General features: G+C 45.2%; 2 protein-coding genes across 2 annotated transcripts in view; one reads left to right on the forward strand and one right to left on the reverse strand.

Moving 5' to 3' along the window:
- Window positions 1-16,919, reverse strand: part of steap2 (STEAP family member 2, metalloreductase) — a 56,628-nt gene that overhangs the window by 15,714 nt on the left and 23,995 nt on the right. The window lies entirely within an intron of this gene.
- cnn3a (calponin 3, acidic a) lies at window positions 7-14,665 on the forward strand. Its single transcript, XM_076013709.1, has 7 exons — window positions 7-294; window positions 10,341-10,462; window positions 11,350-11,416; window positions 11,521-11,658; window positions 11,765-11,881; window positions 12,069-12,215; window positions 13,467-14,665. Exons 1-7 carry the CDS (start codon window positions 244-246, stop codon window positions 13,809-13,811), a joined length of 987 nt encoding a protein of 328 aa, XP_075869824.1. The 5' UTR covers window positions 7-243; the 3' UTR covers window positions 13,812-14,665.

A 16,919-nucleotide genomic window follows, 5' to 3' on the forward strand; every position in this document is an offset into this window, starting at 1 on the left:
TTTCTCCCAAATCGAGCCCGTCCGACAGACGGTGAAGCGTCGAGTCTCCTGGTACTAAACTATCTCACTTCCCCCTCAACTCCCGGTTGAGATTGGACGAACTCATCGCACCGATTTTAAGGAGATTTACCCCCCCTTTTTTCCCCCCTACTCCCTGTACTGCAAGACTTTTGCGAGCGCTTCCATCGCAGCCAGCGGTTGCGCCGTTTTGCGTGACAATAAAAAAAATAAAGATTGGAGAGAATGGCAAACAGGGGACCATCTTACGGATTGACTGCCGAAGTGCGAAGCAAAGTAAGTGATCCGGGTCCAGCTCCTTTTTAAAAACTCTCTGTGCGTGGCGGTGGGGAGGCGTGCGTAAAAAAAAACTTAAGTCTTTTTTTTTTTTTTTTTTGGACTGCGTACCTTCTCCGGTGACCAAAGCGCAGCGGAGAGGGTGCAAGCTAACTTTCCGAAATTCTAGAACTTTTTGTTATTGTTGTTGTTGTTGTTCAGAAAAGTTCTCTGAACTGAAATAATTCTCGAGCCAAACGCCTTCTGGGGGGAAAATTGAGTTTTACTGCTGCAAGTCTCCCCTGGGGGATTTTTTTTTTCTTACATGGCGTCTCCAATAAATCCAAGTCCAGCTTGAAAAAAAAAAAAAAAAAAAAAAAAGCCTCCATACTGAATACGCAGCTTCCCAACCCCCCAAAAGAGAATAATAATAATAATATATATATTTAAAAAAAACTTTCCTCCAGCCTTCCAGCCTCCAGCTCTTTCTCGACCAAGGCGCATCAGAAGAACGCCTCGGCGTTTTGAGTTGAGCACCGTTTTCTGCTTTTCTTCCTTTCGGATGGTGTGTGATCTATTGTTCCAGCGCACAGAGAGTTGTTGTGAGTAAAGGGGGCAGGGGGGCCCACTGGCTCCCCCCGCTGTTCCGCCACAGTTCGACCATTGATTGACTCGCCTTTTTTTTGCGCGTCGCTTTATGATCGCATTGCCACGTACACGGTCGGCGGAGAAATCCGTTCCGTCCGTCGCGGAGATGCGTTCGAGGCACCTCTGCGATCAACAAAGAAAAATGCGTTGGGTAAAAAAGAAAAAAAAAGTTTACACGGATAGTTTTTGCGAGAGAAACACGCGGAGTTAATGAAGCGGGGGGCAACACCCCCCCCCCCCCCCCCTGCTATCTAGTCCACATCCTGTAATTCTCAGCATGAGCGCATGTTAAATCACTGGCATTACACTGGAGACATCCAGTTGGGAAGGAAACCATGAGCTGTTGCTGGACGGTGCCGCGAGCCCCGTGGCGTGTTGTTCATTATCCACCCGCGCGACTACCGCTTTGAAATCAATTCCAAAGTGGTTGTCAAGAGAGTGCGCGTCCTGACTGGCACTGATCTCGGGGCGGAATAAGGAGAGATTTCCACCTTTTTGGAGCGTAAACCGGTTGAGTTCTTTGGCTTGGAACAGCTGAGCTGAAGTTTAAAGGCCCAGACCTGCACGGTTTAAAGGGGCCTGCTGTGCATGTGGTGTCTGAATAAAAAAAAAAGTAATTTTATTGTACATAAAGATATATTTTTTTCATTTGCAGAAAGAGCGGACGCACTTGGAAGGAAGCAGCCGCCATGAGCTGCCATTTGGGGTTTTGTGGGTTGTTTTTTTTTGTTTTTTACCCTGACGAGTTGGTGAGATAAAGTGGACAAGGGGCTCCCTTGTGATATCATTTCTTATGAAATGCTGCTGAATCTTAAGCCGCTAGGCCTTTAAAATATACTCTTTTTTTTTTTTAAAACCGTTTTATGCTTTTTGATAAAAGATTGGCTGATGAAAGGCTCCTTCTCCTTCGAGTTCTGCAGCAATTTTGTGCTACATGAGAGGAGGGGGGGAGAGAGAAAAACATCGTAATTCTGTTTATGCGTTTTTCCAAAAACGAAGCTCGTTAACAATCCGCGCCAGTCGCACAGCTCCTCAGTAAGTCTTTGTAGTCTCCAGTCAGACTCCATCAGTTAGCCGGCCCGCGCTGGCCAGGTTTGACGCCTGGCAACCAGGCACCCCGAGGTTGGCACTTATTAACGCGCAACATTCCTCCTCTGTTTTCCGTCGCTTTTTTTCCGTCGAAAAAAAGCGCGGTCTGGATTTCCACAGCGGTTGAAGCCGTCAAACTCTCGAGACGGGGTTTGTTTTTTTCGCATTCTTTGAAGCCAGCCTGGGATTGTTGGGACCGACGGGACTTGCGGGCCCGTTTCTAATTCTGATGAAGTGATAAACGGAGCCCTGTAGCTCCGCTGATCCTCCTACAAATTCACCACTCTGTGGTCGGTTGCGGTGCCAGGCTTTCCCTCCAGGGACCGACCGGCAGGCCCCTGCTCGTTAGTGCAGGCCTGTTGTTGGTGCCCCTCGCCCCCCCACCACCACCCTACCCCCAAACCGATCCGGCCCCCCTCCTGTTGACCATTCTACCTCGTAAACAAGTGCCAGAGAAAAACCTCCCATCACAATCCCGGCTCTGTGCGAGTCCGTGGCGGCCTCCCAAGGGCGGATTGACGATTTTGCAAACTATGAATCACCGGCCTCTCCAGCTACTGGCTGATCTGTTTTCCGCCGAGTCGTAAATCTCCCCCTCGACGGTCACATTAGCCACAATGGCCAGGTTTCCCCCCTAACTCAAAAGCGTGTATTTTTCGTTCCGAAAACGACGGCGAAACCGCCCAGTGCGACGAAAAGTATGTGGCTGTTCGAATTCTGGCAGCTGTTTTCATTGCACTTGCTGAAATGGTTTCCCAATTGACGGCAACACGGGAGGCCAAGTCTGCTATGCATATTGTAGGTGCCGACATGTGTGAGAGCTTTGTCAGGGGCGATAACGCCACTGTTTGTTGTAGCTCTGAAACTGTACAGCGAACCGCTCGGCTCGGCCAATCACGGCCCTCGGTGGCCAGTTTCTAGGAAGTGTCTCTCTTGTGGCGAGCGCATGCAGGATCAAAGGGTCTTTCCATTGAAGTTGCGCAAAACATAATATGGGATGGTGTGGAATTCGGTTCCAAGCGGGAACAAATTAGTTTATCCGTCATATTTTTCTCACTAAACCTTGAGTCCGTTTGACAAAATATGCGATAATAGGCGCCGTGATGTCTCTTGGCTGTGGTCTGCATCTCCTCCCTTCAACTCCTTAACTCCTTCTGTGTGTGTGTGTGTGTGTGTGTGTGTGTGTGTGTGTGTGTGTGTGTGTGTGTGTGTGTGTGTGTGTGTGTGTGTGTTACATCTATAACCCACTCCCTAAGCCTGCACTTATTTATACACGCGGATGAGCAACCTGTAATTGCCTCTCGCAAGTTTTCGCTTAATTGTCACTTCCACAAAAAGCTCCTTGGTCCAAACCCCCGAACGTTAAAAAGCGTTCGCAGAAGCCCAGGCCTGTCATTGGGAAGACATTTGTCGCCCTATAGGAAGCGCCGCTAATGATCGGCGTATGACTTTGCTCACGTTGCGCATTGTCTCTCATTTTTTTGTTTGTGTGAGGGGGGAGGGGGGAGGGTAAGTGAAGGCAGCGCTTGCACAAGGAGTCCTGGATTGGAGAATTTAAGCTTTTGAGGATAAATATACACCATTCTGATGATCTCACCAGTCTGTGACCTCAGCTCGAACTGGGGAGAATTGCAGCGGAGTGCGAGGCAGCCAGGATAAGAGTCAGCAACTCCGAGTGCCCCGCGGGATAAAATGAGAGTGTAAAAGTTTTTTTGTTTTTTTTAGGGTCATTTACAATCAAGAGAAAACATCCATGTAAGATGGATAGGTGGGTTTTCAGGGGAAACTAAAGAAGTTACGGGGCTTTGCTAAATCAGGAATTTGTAGATTTCTCTGTGCGGGTTTTTTCGTCAAGAGTATTAAAAGACAAAAGAGCCTGTCTTCGGGGCGTTTCTGGTGCAGGAGAAGTCTGAAACCCAGTCTGAAATGCCCTGCTAAGTGGGCGCGACCACAAGCCAGACCAGGATAAGCAAAGGAAAATGAATGGACGCATTAATTACGATGAAAAGTAATCCGGTAGAAAGAAGCATCTGTGTGTGGTTATCCTATTCAAAACAAAAGTGTGTGTGTGTGCGTGCGTGCGTGCGCGCGTATGTACACGAGTGTGTGTTCTTGCGCGTGTGTGAAGTCACTATGGAAAATATTCCCCTGCACAGGAAGTGACTCATCTAAACTTTCTGCAGTGCAACTAGCATTTTGAGAAAATCAGCCGTCTGGCAGAGCCTCTCAATGTCTGTGTTCTCAGAGAGCCGTCCCGCTAGCAGCCTTTCACCCTTGTCGGGGAATCTGCGCTCAAAGTTGAAATTTTTGTTTCAAGAGCCGATGAGAAGACTGACTTGCGCAACTTTCTTTGTTCTCGGATTATGTCTTTGCTCGTGGTGCGTCTGTGAGAATCGGCCAGCAGGCTTTTTCAGTGTTGGACCCTGGAGACGCCGAAGCCGTTTCTGGGGATCAACGTCGGAACTAGGGATGCAAATGATCGATTAATTCATTAATCGTTAGTCAATTGACATTGTTGATCGATTAACAATGAATTGATAAGCAGATAACCTAAATTTCACAATGAAAAATGTGTAAGGAACACATTAATTGACCCTTAAATAATGTTGAGGGCCATAATGTTGACCCATTTTTACATTCGAGAACAGTAAAAACACCCTAACCATTTATCCTCTGACTTTAGGTTGACTTCTAATGTGTCACATTTCAACTTGTTTTTAAAGTTGTTTCAAAGTAACTTGTTCTAGGTATATTATGACCATAACAGTATCGACAGGTGAATTGCGCTTTCCTGCCACTACACTGTTAAAACGATATTAACTACCGTGGTAAGAATTGTTCAATTAGTTGCAACTAATTTAATTTAATCGATTAAATTCTTAATCAATTAATTGTTAACATCCCTAATCGGAACATTGATAAGTGGATCGGTTAAATCTGGCGGATCACATTTGAACTTGAACAAAGTCTGTGCCCACACTGTCTGCATGGAAAATTCTTCTCATCTCCCAGAGGACATTGAGGACCTTTTGTCCACATTGACCATGGTGCAGCGCTGCGCCAGTAGCCATTTTTGCACAACAGATCGCGCAACAGCCCCATAATAAGGACCCCATCCCGCCCCCTCACCAGCCATTTACACCAAAGGAAGCAACAGCACGATAAAAGCTGGCGCTCAGCACTTTTCAGACGAGGACAAGATAAGTCGCGGCAGCGTGGGAGCCTCGCGAGGTGTTCTGCACGGCCGAGCGCCGCTGCTATCTAAACAGTGGCGCCGCGTCACGATACTGCGATGTGGTCATGCAAGCTTGCGTGTAGCTCAGCGGTCTCGATTTGTCAACACCGCCAGTTGTTTTCCTCCTGTTCTTTGTGCGTCTTTGAAAGGGGACGGAGGCGCGGCCGAACAGGCGTTGTCACGTCCGCCGTGAAAAGAGCTACGGGAAGTGGATTATTAAATAAATGTTGTCAATAGAGGAGTCTCTGAAAAAGACTTCTGAAGCCGGAACACTGGTTTCCACCGCCAGCCACTCTGCAATAATGCAGAGTTGTTGGTTTTGAGATTAGTCTAATGAATACAGGAGGGGGTCTTTAAAACAGCAGTTTAGATATCGTATTATCAGTTGGATTTCCAGTACGGTTTTTCACAAAATAACACAATTGCGCTTTGTACGCGTTTCCAAGGAAGGGTGTTTCAGTCGTCTCGGAAGAAGGATGCACGGTGAAATCCTGTGGCATTCCGTTGTTGTTTACCGTCTAATACAGCGGTTATGTTTTCCTCCCGTGTGACGCTACAAAAAGTCTGGTCACATGACCACAACCGTCAAGTCCTGTGTCGCGTTAATGCAGGGGAAAAAAGTGTTTCCATTGCACTTTTGCAATATATTTCTGTAATATAGACCCATAAAAACGTAAATAAGGGTGTAAATACTTTTTCATGATATTTTGACAGGTTTTTGGAAATTCAGGTGTTTCTATTACCAGTTTTTTTTTTATATATAGGTTTTTCGCAATAATGAAAACCTAGCTAATGACACTTGTGGTGGAGTGTCCATCCCGAGACTTGGGACGTTGTGGGTACAAGTCCCAGCTGTGGCCTTCCAGCTTGTCACTTGGCCTTTCGTCACACGACCAAAGCCTTGGCGCAAACTTGGCAAACTTTGCCCATTTACACATTGTTCATCGGCCCATTTAAAGGTCACACGTCGTGCAAGTTTCACCTTTCGGTGCCGTGGCACCTTCCTGTGCAGGCCACTATCCCCGCCCCTCCCCCCGGAGCAGCAGTAGCCCCCAGGCCACGTGCCCGCAGCTGCACCTTTTGTTTTTGTCCCCCTTTCAAACACGTGGAAGCTCCAGACAATCGACACTTTCTGCAGGAAGCTGAGAACCGAGCGATGCATATCTGGGAAGGACGTCAGAAGCCTGAGATGAAGTGCAAGGATCTGAATGCATTTAGTACTGGGGTGTTTTTAATAGTCAGCTTTGTGTTAAATACCTCAGCAGTCATAGTGAGCAGCAAATCCGTTGTTACTCTTCAACCAGTGTCTCCGAACAATTTGAAACACTTTCCACGTGTGTTTCCAAGTTTCACACGAGCGTGACAAAGCCCGCAGTTTCGGAGCCGCTCAAAGTCCGTCGCAGCAGTTCCACCACAGTTCGTCGCACTTCAGCCTCCTCCGCTTGAGGCCGCGCGGAAACAAAAGGAGGGCAGCCAGCAGGCTGGGGCCCATCGGGGTGCCGTTGCACGGAGTGCGATTGGTGGTCGGTGCTCTTCCCCGAGCCGTATACACCACATTCCTCACATTCCTCTACTCTTCAGGCCCACCAAGTTTCTCTTGTTCGCTCTCCTTAGCAGGCGCAACTGTGCTTTTATAGCCTGTCCAATTCGTCAGTTGGGGTTTTTTTTTTTTTGGGTCTTGTTCAAAATGAAATCTTTGTTTTGGTTTAGTTTGGCTTTTTGTCAGCAGGGTGATGAAATTAGTCTTTTTTGATATGCTAAAGTGGTAGTAGACGAGGAAGATGTTTAAAAAGAAATGTACTCGTAGCCCAAATTAATCTGCTGCTGTTCAACTCCCACAGCCCTGGATCTTTTGGAGTCGGATGTCTCCGTTTCATACATCATTACATCATTGTTTAAAGACTGGGTGCGATCCCAACTTTAAATGGAGTTTGTTTTTCCGTAATTAGAATTAAGATTTTAATATTTGCCTTTTTACATCCTGCACGTCGAGCTTAGGCATTGACGTGGCTGCAGGAACTTAATAATTTAACTGTGTCGTGTTGAAACCCATCAAGTTAAAATTTAACCCCTTTGGAGGTTAAAAAAAAAAAAAAGCTTTTATTTTGAAATCGATTTTGCATGGAACAAGAGTCTCCTTTCTTCTGGTTCGGGCTGCTCTGTGGTCGGAATTCTCATAAGGGCAGATCTAGTTTGGTTTTATGGTGTTTTGGCGTGCGAATTTCACCCCAATCCGTTCAGCAGTGAACTTTGAACTTTGCCACAGAGGTTTTCGCAGCTAAAGGTGACCCCCGTTGAAGCGTTACGCAATAATCCCAACCAGCGATCCAAAAAGTGTGATTTGCCACAGCGAGGTAATTAACTCACAGCCTGACGGAGCACAAAAACAAGCATTTCAACAGACGAAAGTTTGGGGGAATCAGAACGTATCAAACTTTGTGTCGCCTTGGATTGTGTTAACCGCATTTTAAACGGCGTAACTCTCTCCAAACTCTTTTTTTTTTCTCCGCTTCACGCTTCTAGTTATTGACAAGTCTTCTGGCCCTGTGTGATACTTCGGGCGTTTCCGTGGCCCTGGCGCAGTTATTCATTAATCTACAGTAGCCGATCTGTTTGCTCACCGCTGGTCCAGGTTTCGGGCCATTTGTGCGATTTGACAAATTCCATCAAGCTCGTCTAAAACTAAACAGAACTGTGCCGTGTGTGCCATTATGTGGAGCTGATTAAAACCATCTTCAACCGCAGGGACCACATGTGTTTGCGTTTGAGTGTGTTGGACAGAATTACTGGCTTCACTGCAACCTTTTTCCAAAGCATCCCGTTCGATTCCGTCATCAGGAAAAGCTTTTGGCTTTTCTTTTTGGAGATATTTTTCACAGAAGTTTTTCTTTTTTTTTTTTTTTTTTTTTCAAATTCCAGCAAGATAATCGGGTCCATTTTTTTTCCACTGCCTGACTGATGCCTCGACTTCTCCCCCCTTTTGCTCTCTCCCCGGGGTCCCTGTGTGTCGCCGAGGCACAGAAACGCCTCCGACTGTATTCTCAAATGGCACGGCCTTTCCTCGCTCAGAAGCTGACCCTGGAAGTTCTAACCTTTCGCTCCGGCCTCCCTCTGAGTCATCGTTTTGGAAGCCGTCCCATTTGGCGCGGGAGTTCCGCTCTCGGACCCGTCGTCGCTGTTCACAAGGAAGGGTTCTTCACCGTGGGGCTTTCGCCGAAAGGAATGAGCTGGCACGGTTGACTGGCGAGAGGACATGAAAACAAACTACTGTTCTCGCAGATTAGGGGCGCAACTGTAAAAATAAAATGGATAATAACCGCCTCGACAGTTCTTACGCAACAAGGATTGTGCCAGACTTGAGCGACACGCATTGGGTAGTTTTGTAAAATGGCAAAAAGGCACAGTGTGTTAGCAAATTAGCCTTTGCCTGATATATCAAAGGAACTTCCTTGGCACCAGCAAATTATGCACAATTAGGGATGCAAATCATGGATTAATTCAATAATCGTTAGTTGATTGACCTTATTGATTGATTCATGATTAATTGATAAGCTGCAATTTTTTTTTCCTTTCTTAAAAGTTGTTTAAAAGTAACGTTCTAGATATATTATGACCATCACAGTATCTACAGGTGAATTGCTCTTTCCTGACACTGTTATCATGATATTAACTAGCCATTTAAAAAATATTCAATTAATTGCGACTCATTTAATTTAATCGATTAAATTATTAATCAACAATTAATCGATAGCCGATTGTTAACATCCCTATTTAAAGTTAAAAAACAGTTAAAGTCCCAGTGATTGTCACATCCCAAAGGATGCGAAATTTGTCCTCTGCATTTGACCCATTCCCTGAGGGAGCGGTGGGCAGCAGCAGTGCCGCGTCCGGGAATCATTGCGTGATCTAACCCCCCAATTCCGACCCCGAATAATGAGTGCCAAGCAGGGAGGCAATGGGTACCATTCTTACAGTCTTTGATATGATTCGGCCGGGGATCGAACCCACAACCTACCAGTCTCAGGGCGGACACTCTACCACTAGACCACTGAGCTGGTACCATGCAGCTCAGTGGTCCATGCAGTTCTCTCCAAAGCAGCGTGTTTAGCCCTCTGTTTGCAGCAGCCCACCAAAAAATGTATCAACATTCCACATGTGGGAAGGGGACCGAAGTGACGCACTTGCAAGGTGATCTCAAAGGATGGTGGCGGGTCGCCGAACTGGGAGAGAGTCTTAGGGAGGGGTCGGTGCTCTTTGTGAAGTCACAGGGGGCCTTTTTTTTTTCCTCTCACCACATTGTTTTTTTTTGCACTCACTTTGTGATCAGTGGCGCAAATGACTTATTGAATGACTTTCTGGGAACGCACAAGCCATTCTGTTCTTATCTGACAAATGTTTGGACTCGAATCTCAGCTTGTATTCCCCAAGGATGCTCCTGTTCCTCATGAGGCTTCTACCGTTCACTCCCTTTCTCTCGCTCCGTTTTCCCCGCAAATAGTTCAAAGCGACGGAGCGTCGCTGATTTAAGCGTGTCTTGTATCAGGAACGGTGTGTGAAGTGTGTGGAAAGTGTGCCAGCTCGTGATTTGCGGCGCGTCAAGACGACTTTCATTCCCTGGATTCGCTCGATTCGACGTTAAATCTGGATCTTTTTCATGACAAAGGGAGCAATATATTTCAGGAAGCGCGGATAGATTGCTTCAAATAATGTCTGAATTCGTTCCCGAGAGTGATTCCACCCCCTCTTTCCGATATATATAAATTCCCACACTTGCTGCCGCTTTGCACCGCATCGCCACATTGAAACACTTAACGTCGTAGCCGGGCCAGTAGATTGGTGTTCGCCGGTGGCCAAACAACATGTGGGCGATTTTTAAAACGCCAGCGCTGAAAAGCAGCAGGTCAACTGTAACCTTCCCCGCGTGTGTACCGACGACCTGTTGATCCAGTTCTCCTCCTCCTCTTCCTCCTCACTTTAATTTATCTCACTCTGCACGACAGCCGGTGACGTGCGGCTCCGGGAGCTCATTGCTTCGCGCAGGGGGGACGTCATCGGCGGGGATTAAGCCTGAAATATGTCGCCTTCTGTGTTTCAGATCGCTCAGAAATATGACACGCATAAGGAGGAGGAGCTCCGCTTCTGGATCGAGGAGACGACAGGGATGTGCATCGGAGAGAGCTTCCAGCAGGGCCTGAAGGACGGGGTCATCCTCTGCGAGTAAGACTCTTTGATGCAGACGTGTGATTTCCGAAGTTCACGTGATTGCAGTGTGTATGTTTTCTTTTTCCTTTTTTAATCTTTCAAGGCTGCCAGATTTGCTACTCCTGCCTCAACCGGGCTGCTTAATCTCGACGCTGGCCTGTTTCTTGCAACACCAGCCCTGCTGCCGTGTCTTGGCTGAGTTCCAGTCAAAGCCAGTCGGGAGTGAATCAAAACAATGTCGTTCAATGAGAAAAGTGCTCAGTTCTGCATTTTCTCCCTGTTTTCATGAAACAAGGCTTCCAGTTACAATATAACTGCCGCTACCACGACATGAGTAAAGTTTTTTTTTTGGCAAGATCTGGGCTCACAGTTTCTTCACCTATTTGACTTCTTTGCCCCTTCTCGTCTGACTTTTAGGGTCAACTAGCATGTGTTTTTTTAAAATCTTTTCTGAAAGGAAAGTGAGACATTTGATTATCAGGAAAGAGGATTAGGGCCGCCAGAAGAGAAAATATTACAGGAAGGAGGAGTTTTGAGTTGAGGTTTCGTGAATGAAGTCAAAATTTTGCGAAAAGTCTATGTAATAAAAAATGAAATTTTGTGAAAAAAAGTCAACTTCATGGACAAAATTTTATACATGAAGTCGACTTAAAAAAGACGAAATTTCGTGAATAAAGTCGAAGTAAAAAAAGTGGATGCTGGATTAACAGTTACCCACAGTTAAAAGTAAACTACCGAAAACGGGTGTATCGCACAAGGTTCATCACCAGTAAGTATCAACTTTATTCTCGAAATTTTGACTTTAATCTCGAAATTTCAATGTTATTCTCGAATTGGAAACTTGAAATAAATATTCCATCTTAATTTTTTTTTTTTACGTTGGGTTTTCCTTGTTTCCTCAGACTGATCAATAAGATGCAGCCGGGCTCAGTTGGGAAAATCAACCTGTCGCAGCTAAACTGGCACAAGGTAAGACAAGTTAGAGAAGCCTCTCCGAACAATCTCAGCACGCTTGTTTACTTCTAGCGCCGCTCAACTCCCCGTTTGCCTCGTCTCCGTCTCCGCTACCACAGCTGGAAAACCTTGGGAATTTCATCAAAGCCATCCTGGCCTATGGCCTGAAGCCGAGTGACATCTTCGAGGCCAATGACATCTTTGAAAACGGAAACATGACCCAAGTCCAGACCACGCTGCTCGCGCTGGCCAGCATGGTGAGCAAACGCAAAAAAAACGATTAAAGTCAACCAAGAATGGCAACAAATCCCGCAATACTAGCGTGTGATTTATTTTGAATTTTTTTTCATGTTTTTTTTTTAGGCAAAGACCAAAGGTATGGACACAAAAATCGATATCGGGGTGAAATACGCCGACAAACAAGCGAGGCATTTCGACACTGAGAAGGTCAAGGCTGGTCAGTGTGTCATTGGACTGCAGGTAATTTGAACCGTGACCCTTGAAACCCAGTTGTCGGTGGTGTTGGAGGGAGTAACAAAAAGGACAATGATGAGGATTGTGACAATTGATTTTAATGCAGGATGGTTACCCGCACTTGATTCCATTTCACTGCCTTTGCTGTTTGTGTGAAGAAGCTAACGCTTGTGTCCGACCGCTCCATTTCCAGATGGGGACCAACAAGTGTGCGAGTCAGGCCGGAATGACCGCCTACGGAACCAGGAGGCACCTGTACGATCCAAAGACCCAGACGGATAAACCCTATGACCAGACCACCATCAGCCTGCAGATGGGAACCAACAAAGGAGCAAGCCAGGTTTGCCCACCCTTCTATATATACACAGTAGGGATGTTAACAATTAATCGATTAATTGTCGATTAAGAATTTAATTGATTAAATTAAGTTAGTCGCAATTCATTTTTTTTTTTTTTACACGGGTAGTTAATATCCTAACAGAGTAGTGGCAGGAAAGAGCAATTCACCTGTAGGTACTGTGATGGTCATGATATACCTAGAACAAGTTACTTTTAAATAACATAAACTTAACTTCAAGTCAGAGGATAAATGTTTCGGGTGTTTTTTTCTGTTCTCTAATGTAAAAATGGGTCACATTGGACCCTCAACATTATTTAAGGGTTAAATAATGTGTTCCTTACACATTTTTCATTGTGAAATTTAGGTTCTCAGGAAAAAAAATCGCAGCTTATCAATTAATTGGTAATCGATAAGGTCAATCAACTAATGATTAATGAATTCATCGAAAATTTGCATCCCTAATACACAGCACACTTTTTTTTATATACGCTACGCACAAAAAAAGGTATTGAACTGTTCAAATTTATGGAAATTGTGAAAAAAAATAAAATAAAGTTTGTACCACAGTTGTAAAAGTAAAGCATTTAAGTCCAACCATGCAATTACAATTTAGTCCTCTCAAAGAATCAATAGCAGCACAAGTAACAACTGTGGAGGTTTTGTGTTAGGCGTCGTCTTGGTCTTGTGACGTTGATGATGATGTTGGTGGCGATGGTGATGAAGGGGTGTTCAAGCGCAAAAAATTGTCTCTGAACCAGAGTGTTTAGTGGTTGGCTCATGAGTCAGACGCCAGTGTTTGTGTGTCTAAACAATGCCACGAAAACACTGGAGCAGTTGGGACACGTGCACTCCGAGGTTTGGAGAAGGTCAAATCAAGGTCGTCCGGAAAAGGTCCGTTCTGAAATTTTACCGGGAAGCCGATCTTTAAAAATGTGCTGTGGCATTTAGACTGAAAATCTAACAAAGGAACCATTTTGAGAAAAATAAAAGCATATTATACGTGTACTTTCTCAGCCGTATCATAAGATTCAGAGTTTAATGAGTCATTTATTGATGATTGATTGATTGGTTTTCTTTCCTACAAGTGCCTGGCCCCTAAAAGAAAATGACTGATCTTCAATAATAAACATAATTATTATTATTATTGTTGCAAGTATGATTTCACCTTGCAATTTCATTTTCTGAAAAACACCTACTTTCAAGTGCCACCCAATCAGAACACAAAGAACTCAATGCGCTTCTCCCCGGCAGGCCGGCATGTCAGCCCCCGGCACCCGCAGGGACATCTACGACCAGAAGGTGGCGGTGCAGCCGATGGACAGCTCCACCATCTCCCTCCAGATGGGCACCAACAAGGTGGCGTCACAGCGCGGCATGAGCGTGTACGGCCTGGGCCGCCAGGTGTACGACCCCAAGTACTGCGCCCCGCCCACAGAGCCCGTCATCCACACCAACGGCAGCCAGGGCACCGGCACCAACGGCTCGGAGATCAGCGACAGTGACTATCAGGCCGAGTTCCAGGAGGAGGAGTACCACGGCAGCTACCACGACGACTACAGCTCCCACTACAACGAGCAGCCGAGCATTGACTATTAACGGGGAGCGGGGTCTCCGCATCAGTGTTGTAAGAGGAGGGGTTTATTTTAGTTTGAAATTTTTTTTTGGTTTTGTTTTGTTTTTATAAACGACACAACAGAGCAAGTCTTTTGCCATCCTCACTAGTCTCTTCTCTTTCCCTCCCATCCCTTGTTTGAACCATCAAATGAAAACTTTGAGTGCTTTTCTTGTATTTTTTTCCCCCCTTCCTTTTTACCCGAGAAGTTTATGAGAAGACGTAGTCGCGTAGAATGGTGAGAAACTGATTATTTTTTTAATTTTCTTTTTAATACACTTTTTTTTTTAAGAAAAAAAAAATTATGTCTGAAATGAGGAAGCTTAGTAGCGATATGTAGTGGTAACGTTGTGGACTGATGATGATGTGTAGCACCTGGTGATGCCGCTGCATTCCTCCGTTAGTGCGTCTCTGGGCATTGCTGATTATCCACGTTTGAAAAACATAAAGGCAAAAAAAAAAAAGAATTCCCAGATTCCTATTTTATCCTCCCTCTTTATTTCTGTCTGTATTCATACTGCCAGTTTCAAGTTTATCATTCTGGTGTTTCTGTCTCATTGTGACAACTTTTTGTTCTATAGGTTTTTCTTCTTTTGTTTAAATATCAAAAGCATGACGGCTGTTCATATAGCACAGATGACCAAATCCGAGCTGACTTTTTTTTTTTTTTTCTCCAAGTGAGCGCTCCTCTGTTCTGTCACAGCATATACAGTATTTTCAAACTCTTGCCCTTGTATTCCCATGCTGTATTTATTGCAATGATTAAAAAAAAGAGTCCACCGTTTAAATGGTTTATAAAGAAAATGTTATATTATAAATAAAGCCTTAAACCTGTCAATCCTCCGCGTCTGGCCTCACACTGTTGTCCTAGGTGTGAGTCTGGGAGCCATGTGAGACAAAGGTGCCAAATAAATCTGTTGATGGGCTGACAACTATTTTGCGACATTCAAAGGATAGGACCCGAACATTGTATATTTATTACTTCCAGAAAGACAAAATAATTTGTAGGACTGGAAAAAAGATTTAAATACAGGGACATGAGATTTTACTACAAATTAAAAGTCTTTTTTTTACCAGTAGGGGGAAGCACTTCCACAGAATCACATTTTCCCTTCACTTTAACTTATGAACACGAACGGCAAAAACACAGCCCACTGGCCAATGTCAGATCCAAAATGTAGGTCATGGGATTCACTGCTAATCAGGAGTTATTGGTTTCACCTGTGACAACCTCCCTCAGCTGCTGACAATCAGCCAGGTCAGACAGGGAGGCTGGCTTTACCCAGGCTTTGTGTCTCCAGAGAGACAAGACTCTATCAAGAGCTCAGGGCTATTATTACATTTCTATTTCTCCACAGCGGCCCCGCTTTTCCTCTAGTTTCGGGTCAAAAGCTCTTGTTTGTCTCACGTTTTGATAAAATCTGTGTGTATCGTTTTGCGTTCCCTCACCTTTCATTCTTGCAGTTCTTTTGTAGTTGGTGACCCTTTCGCGGGGGATGGTGGGAGCTAAAACCTGCGTGAAACTTAGCGTAACTTGTCCGGGAATATTAAGAAAATAAACCTATTTTCGAAAGCAAACGAAAAAACACAAATACAGGAAGTGCTTTTCTTTCCCCTGGTTTGCCTCATCAGTGATGCAGCTGTTCCCTTTGTGACATCACATAGGGCTGATTCCCCAGCGCTGGTTTTATAAGCACATATTTTCTGAAAAGTGGTGGAAAGTGAAGTTAGATTGTTTTTTTTGTTTTTTTTTAAACCCAGGCTTTAAAGTCATGATTGTTATTAACAGGCCTTTCACTGCGAGATCCTCAAGAGACGAGCAGTAAACTACGGCGCCGTTTCCCCCCCTCGCACTTGAGCTGATTTACCGTCAGCCGCCACCGCGAGGTCGGCCCTGGAGTGCCGGGGCAGTTGTCGAGCTGCGACACGCCGCCGTCCCTCCGGTCAAGTTGAGTCATCCCTCATTGTGAGCGGCGAGCAGATCAAAGAGGCTTGTGTCCATTCTGTGCGCAGCCAATGGGCTTCATGAGAATGTAATGGCATTCATTAAACACTCCGTCCTCCGTGCGCCCCCCCACACACACTCTCCCCCCAAACCTGAATAATCACCGCTTTGTCCAGGACTGTGCAAGACTGTGGAATCCCGGTTGGGACAGAGTTGTGTGTTTTTGTGTGTGTGTGTAAGAACAGGGGTCTCTTAAAGGGGAACGCGTAGCAACTTGTTCAGGGGGTTAGGGGGGAAGTCCCCAATGCCCACTGGTCGGTGGTAAAGTCCCTACCTCGCAATTCAGCACTTGCTGCTCAGGGCCGCAAGTTTCACTGGCCTCATGGGTGGCTTTGCAGCTATGCCATGAAAAGCCTGTTAAGTCAGACATCAACGCTCAAAAGCAAGGCTTTGCAAATTGTAAAATTTTCGAAAGCTTGCAAATTCCAAAGCTAACGCACATCAGATTAATTGGCTGCTCTAACCTGTGTGAACGGTTGTTTTTCCTCCATGTGTTGACCCCGCGATGAACCGGTGACCTGTCCAAGGTGTCAGCCCTTAAGTGCATGCAATTTTGGATTTTTTTTTTGCAGACTAAAGTGCAAGACATGCATATGATTACACACACACACACACACATTCAAATGACGGCTGAAAACTACTGGGGAGGCAGCTTGGCGAAGGAAAAGTTCCTTTGCATTTGCTTTAAAACTGCTTTTCTCAATCATGTGAACATGACTTCTGCCGAGATGATTTAAAAAAAATGTTTCATTATTATTTCCTGACATGAAATCAATACATTAAATGCACATTATGGGGCCTGCCTCTTTCTCTTCAAAAATGTTTTGACAGATACTGCTTTACACTCACTACGTGTATAGGCAAAGACGGTAACGCTCTTCAATGTAAGTTATGCTGAAATGAGAAACTACATTTCCTGTATTTACACATCTGCAAAAATAGTCTCAAAGGCCACAAGTGTACAGAAAAAAATGATTTCAACCTCAGCATCACTGCTGGTAGAAGAAACGTGTGAGATCAAGTGAGACACCAGGGATCACCAAACACCTTTTGGACGCTTAGAAATCTTACAAATGAATCATCTTTG

The sequence above is a fragment of the Nelusetta ayraudi genome, unplaced genomic scaffold (assembly GCF_046127955.1).
Source record: "Nelusetta ayraudi isolate G7.1 ecotype Tasmania unplaced genomic scaffold, CSIRO-AGI_Nayr_v1 ptg000155l, whole genome shotgun sequence".
Taxonomy (NCBI): Eukaryota; Metazoa; Chordata; class Actinopteri; order Tetraodontiformes; family Monacanthidae; genus Nelusetta; species Nelusetta ayraudi.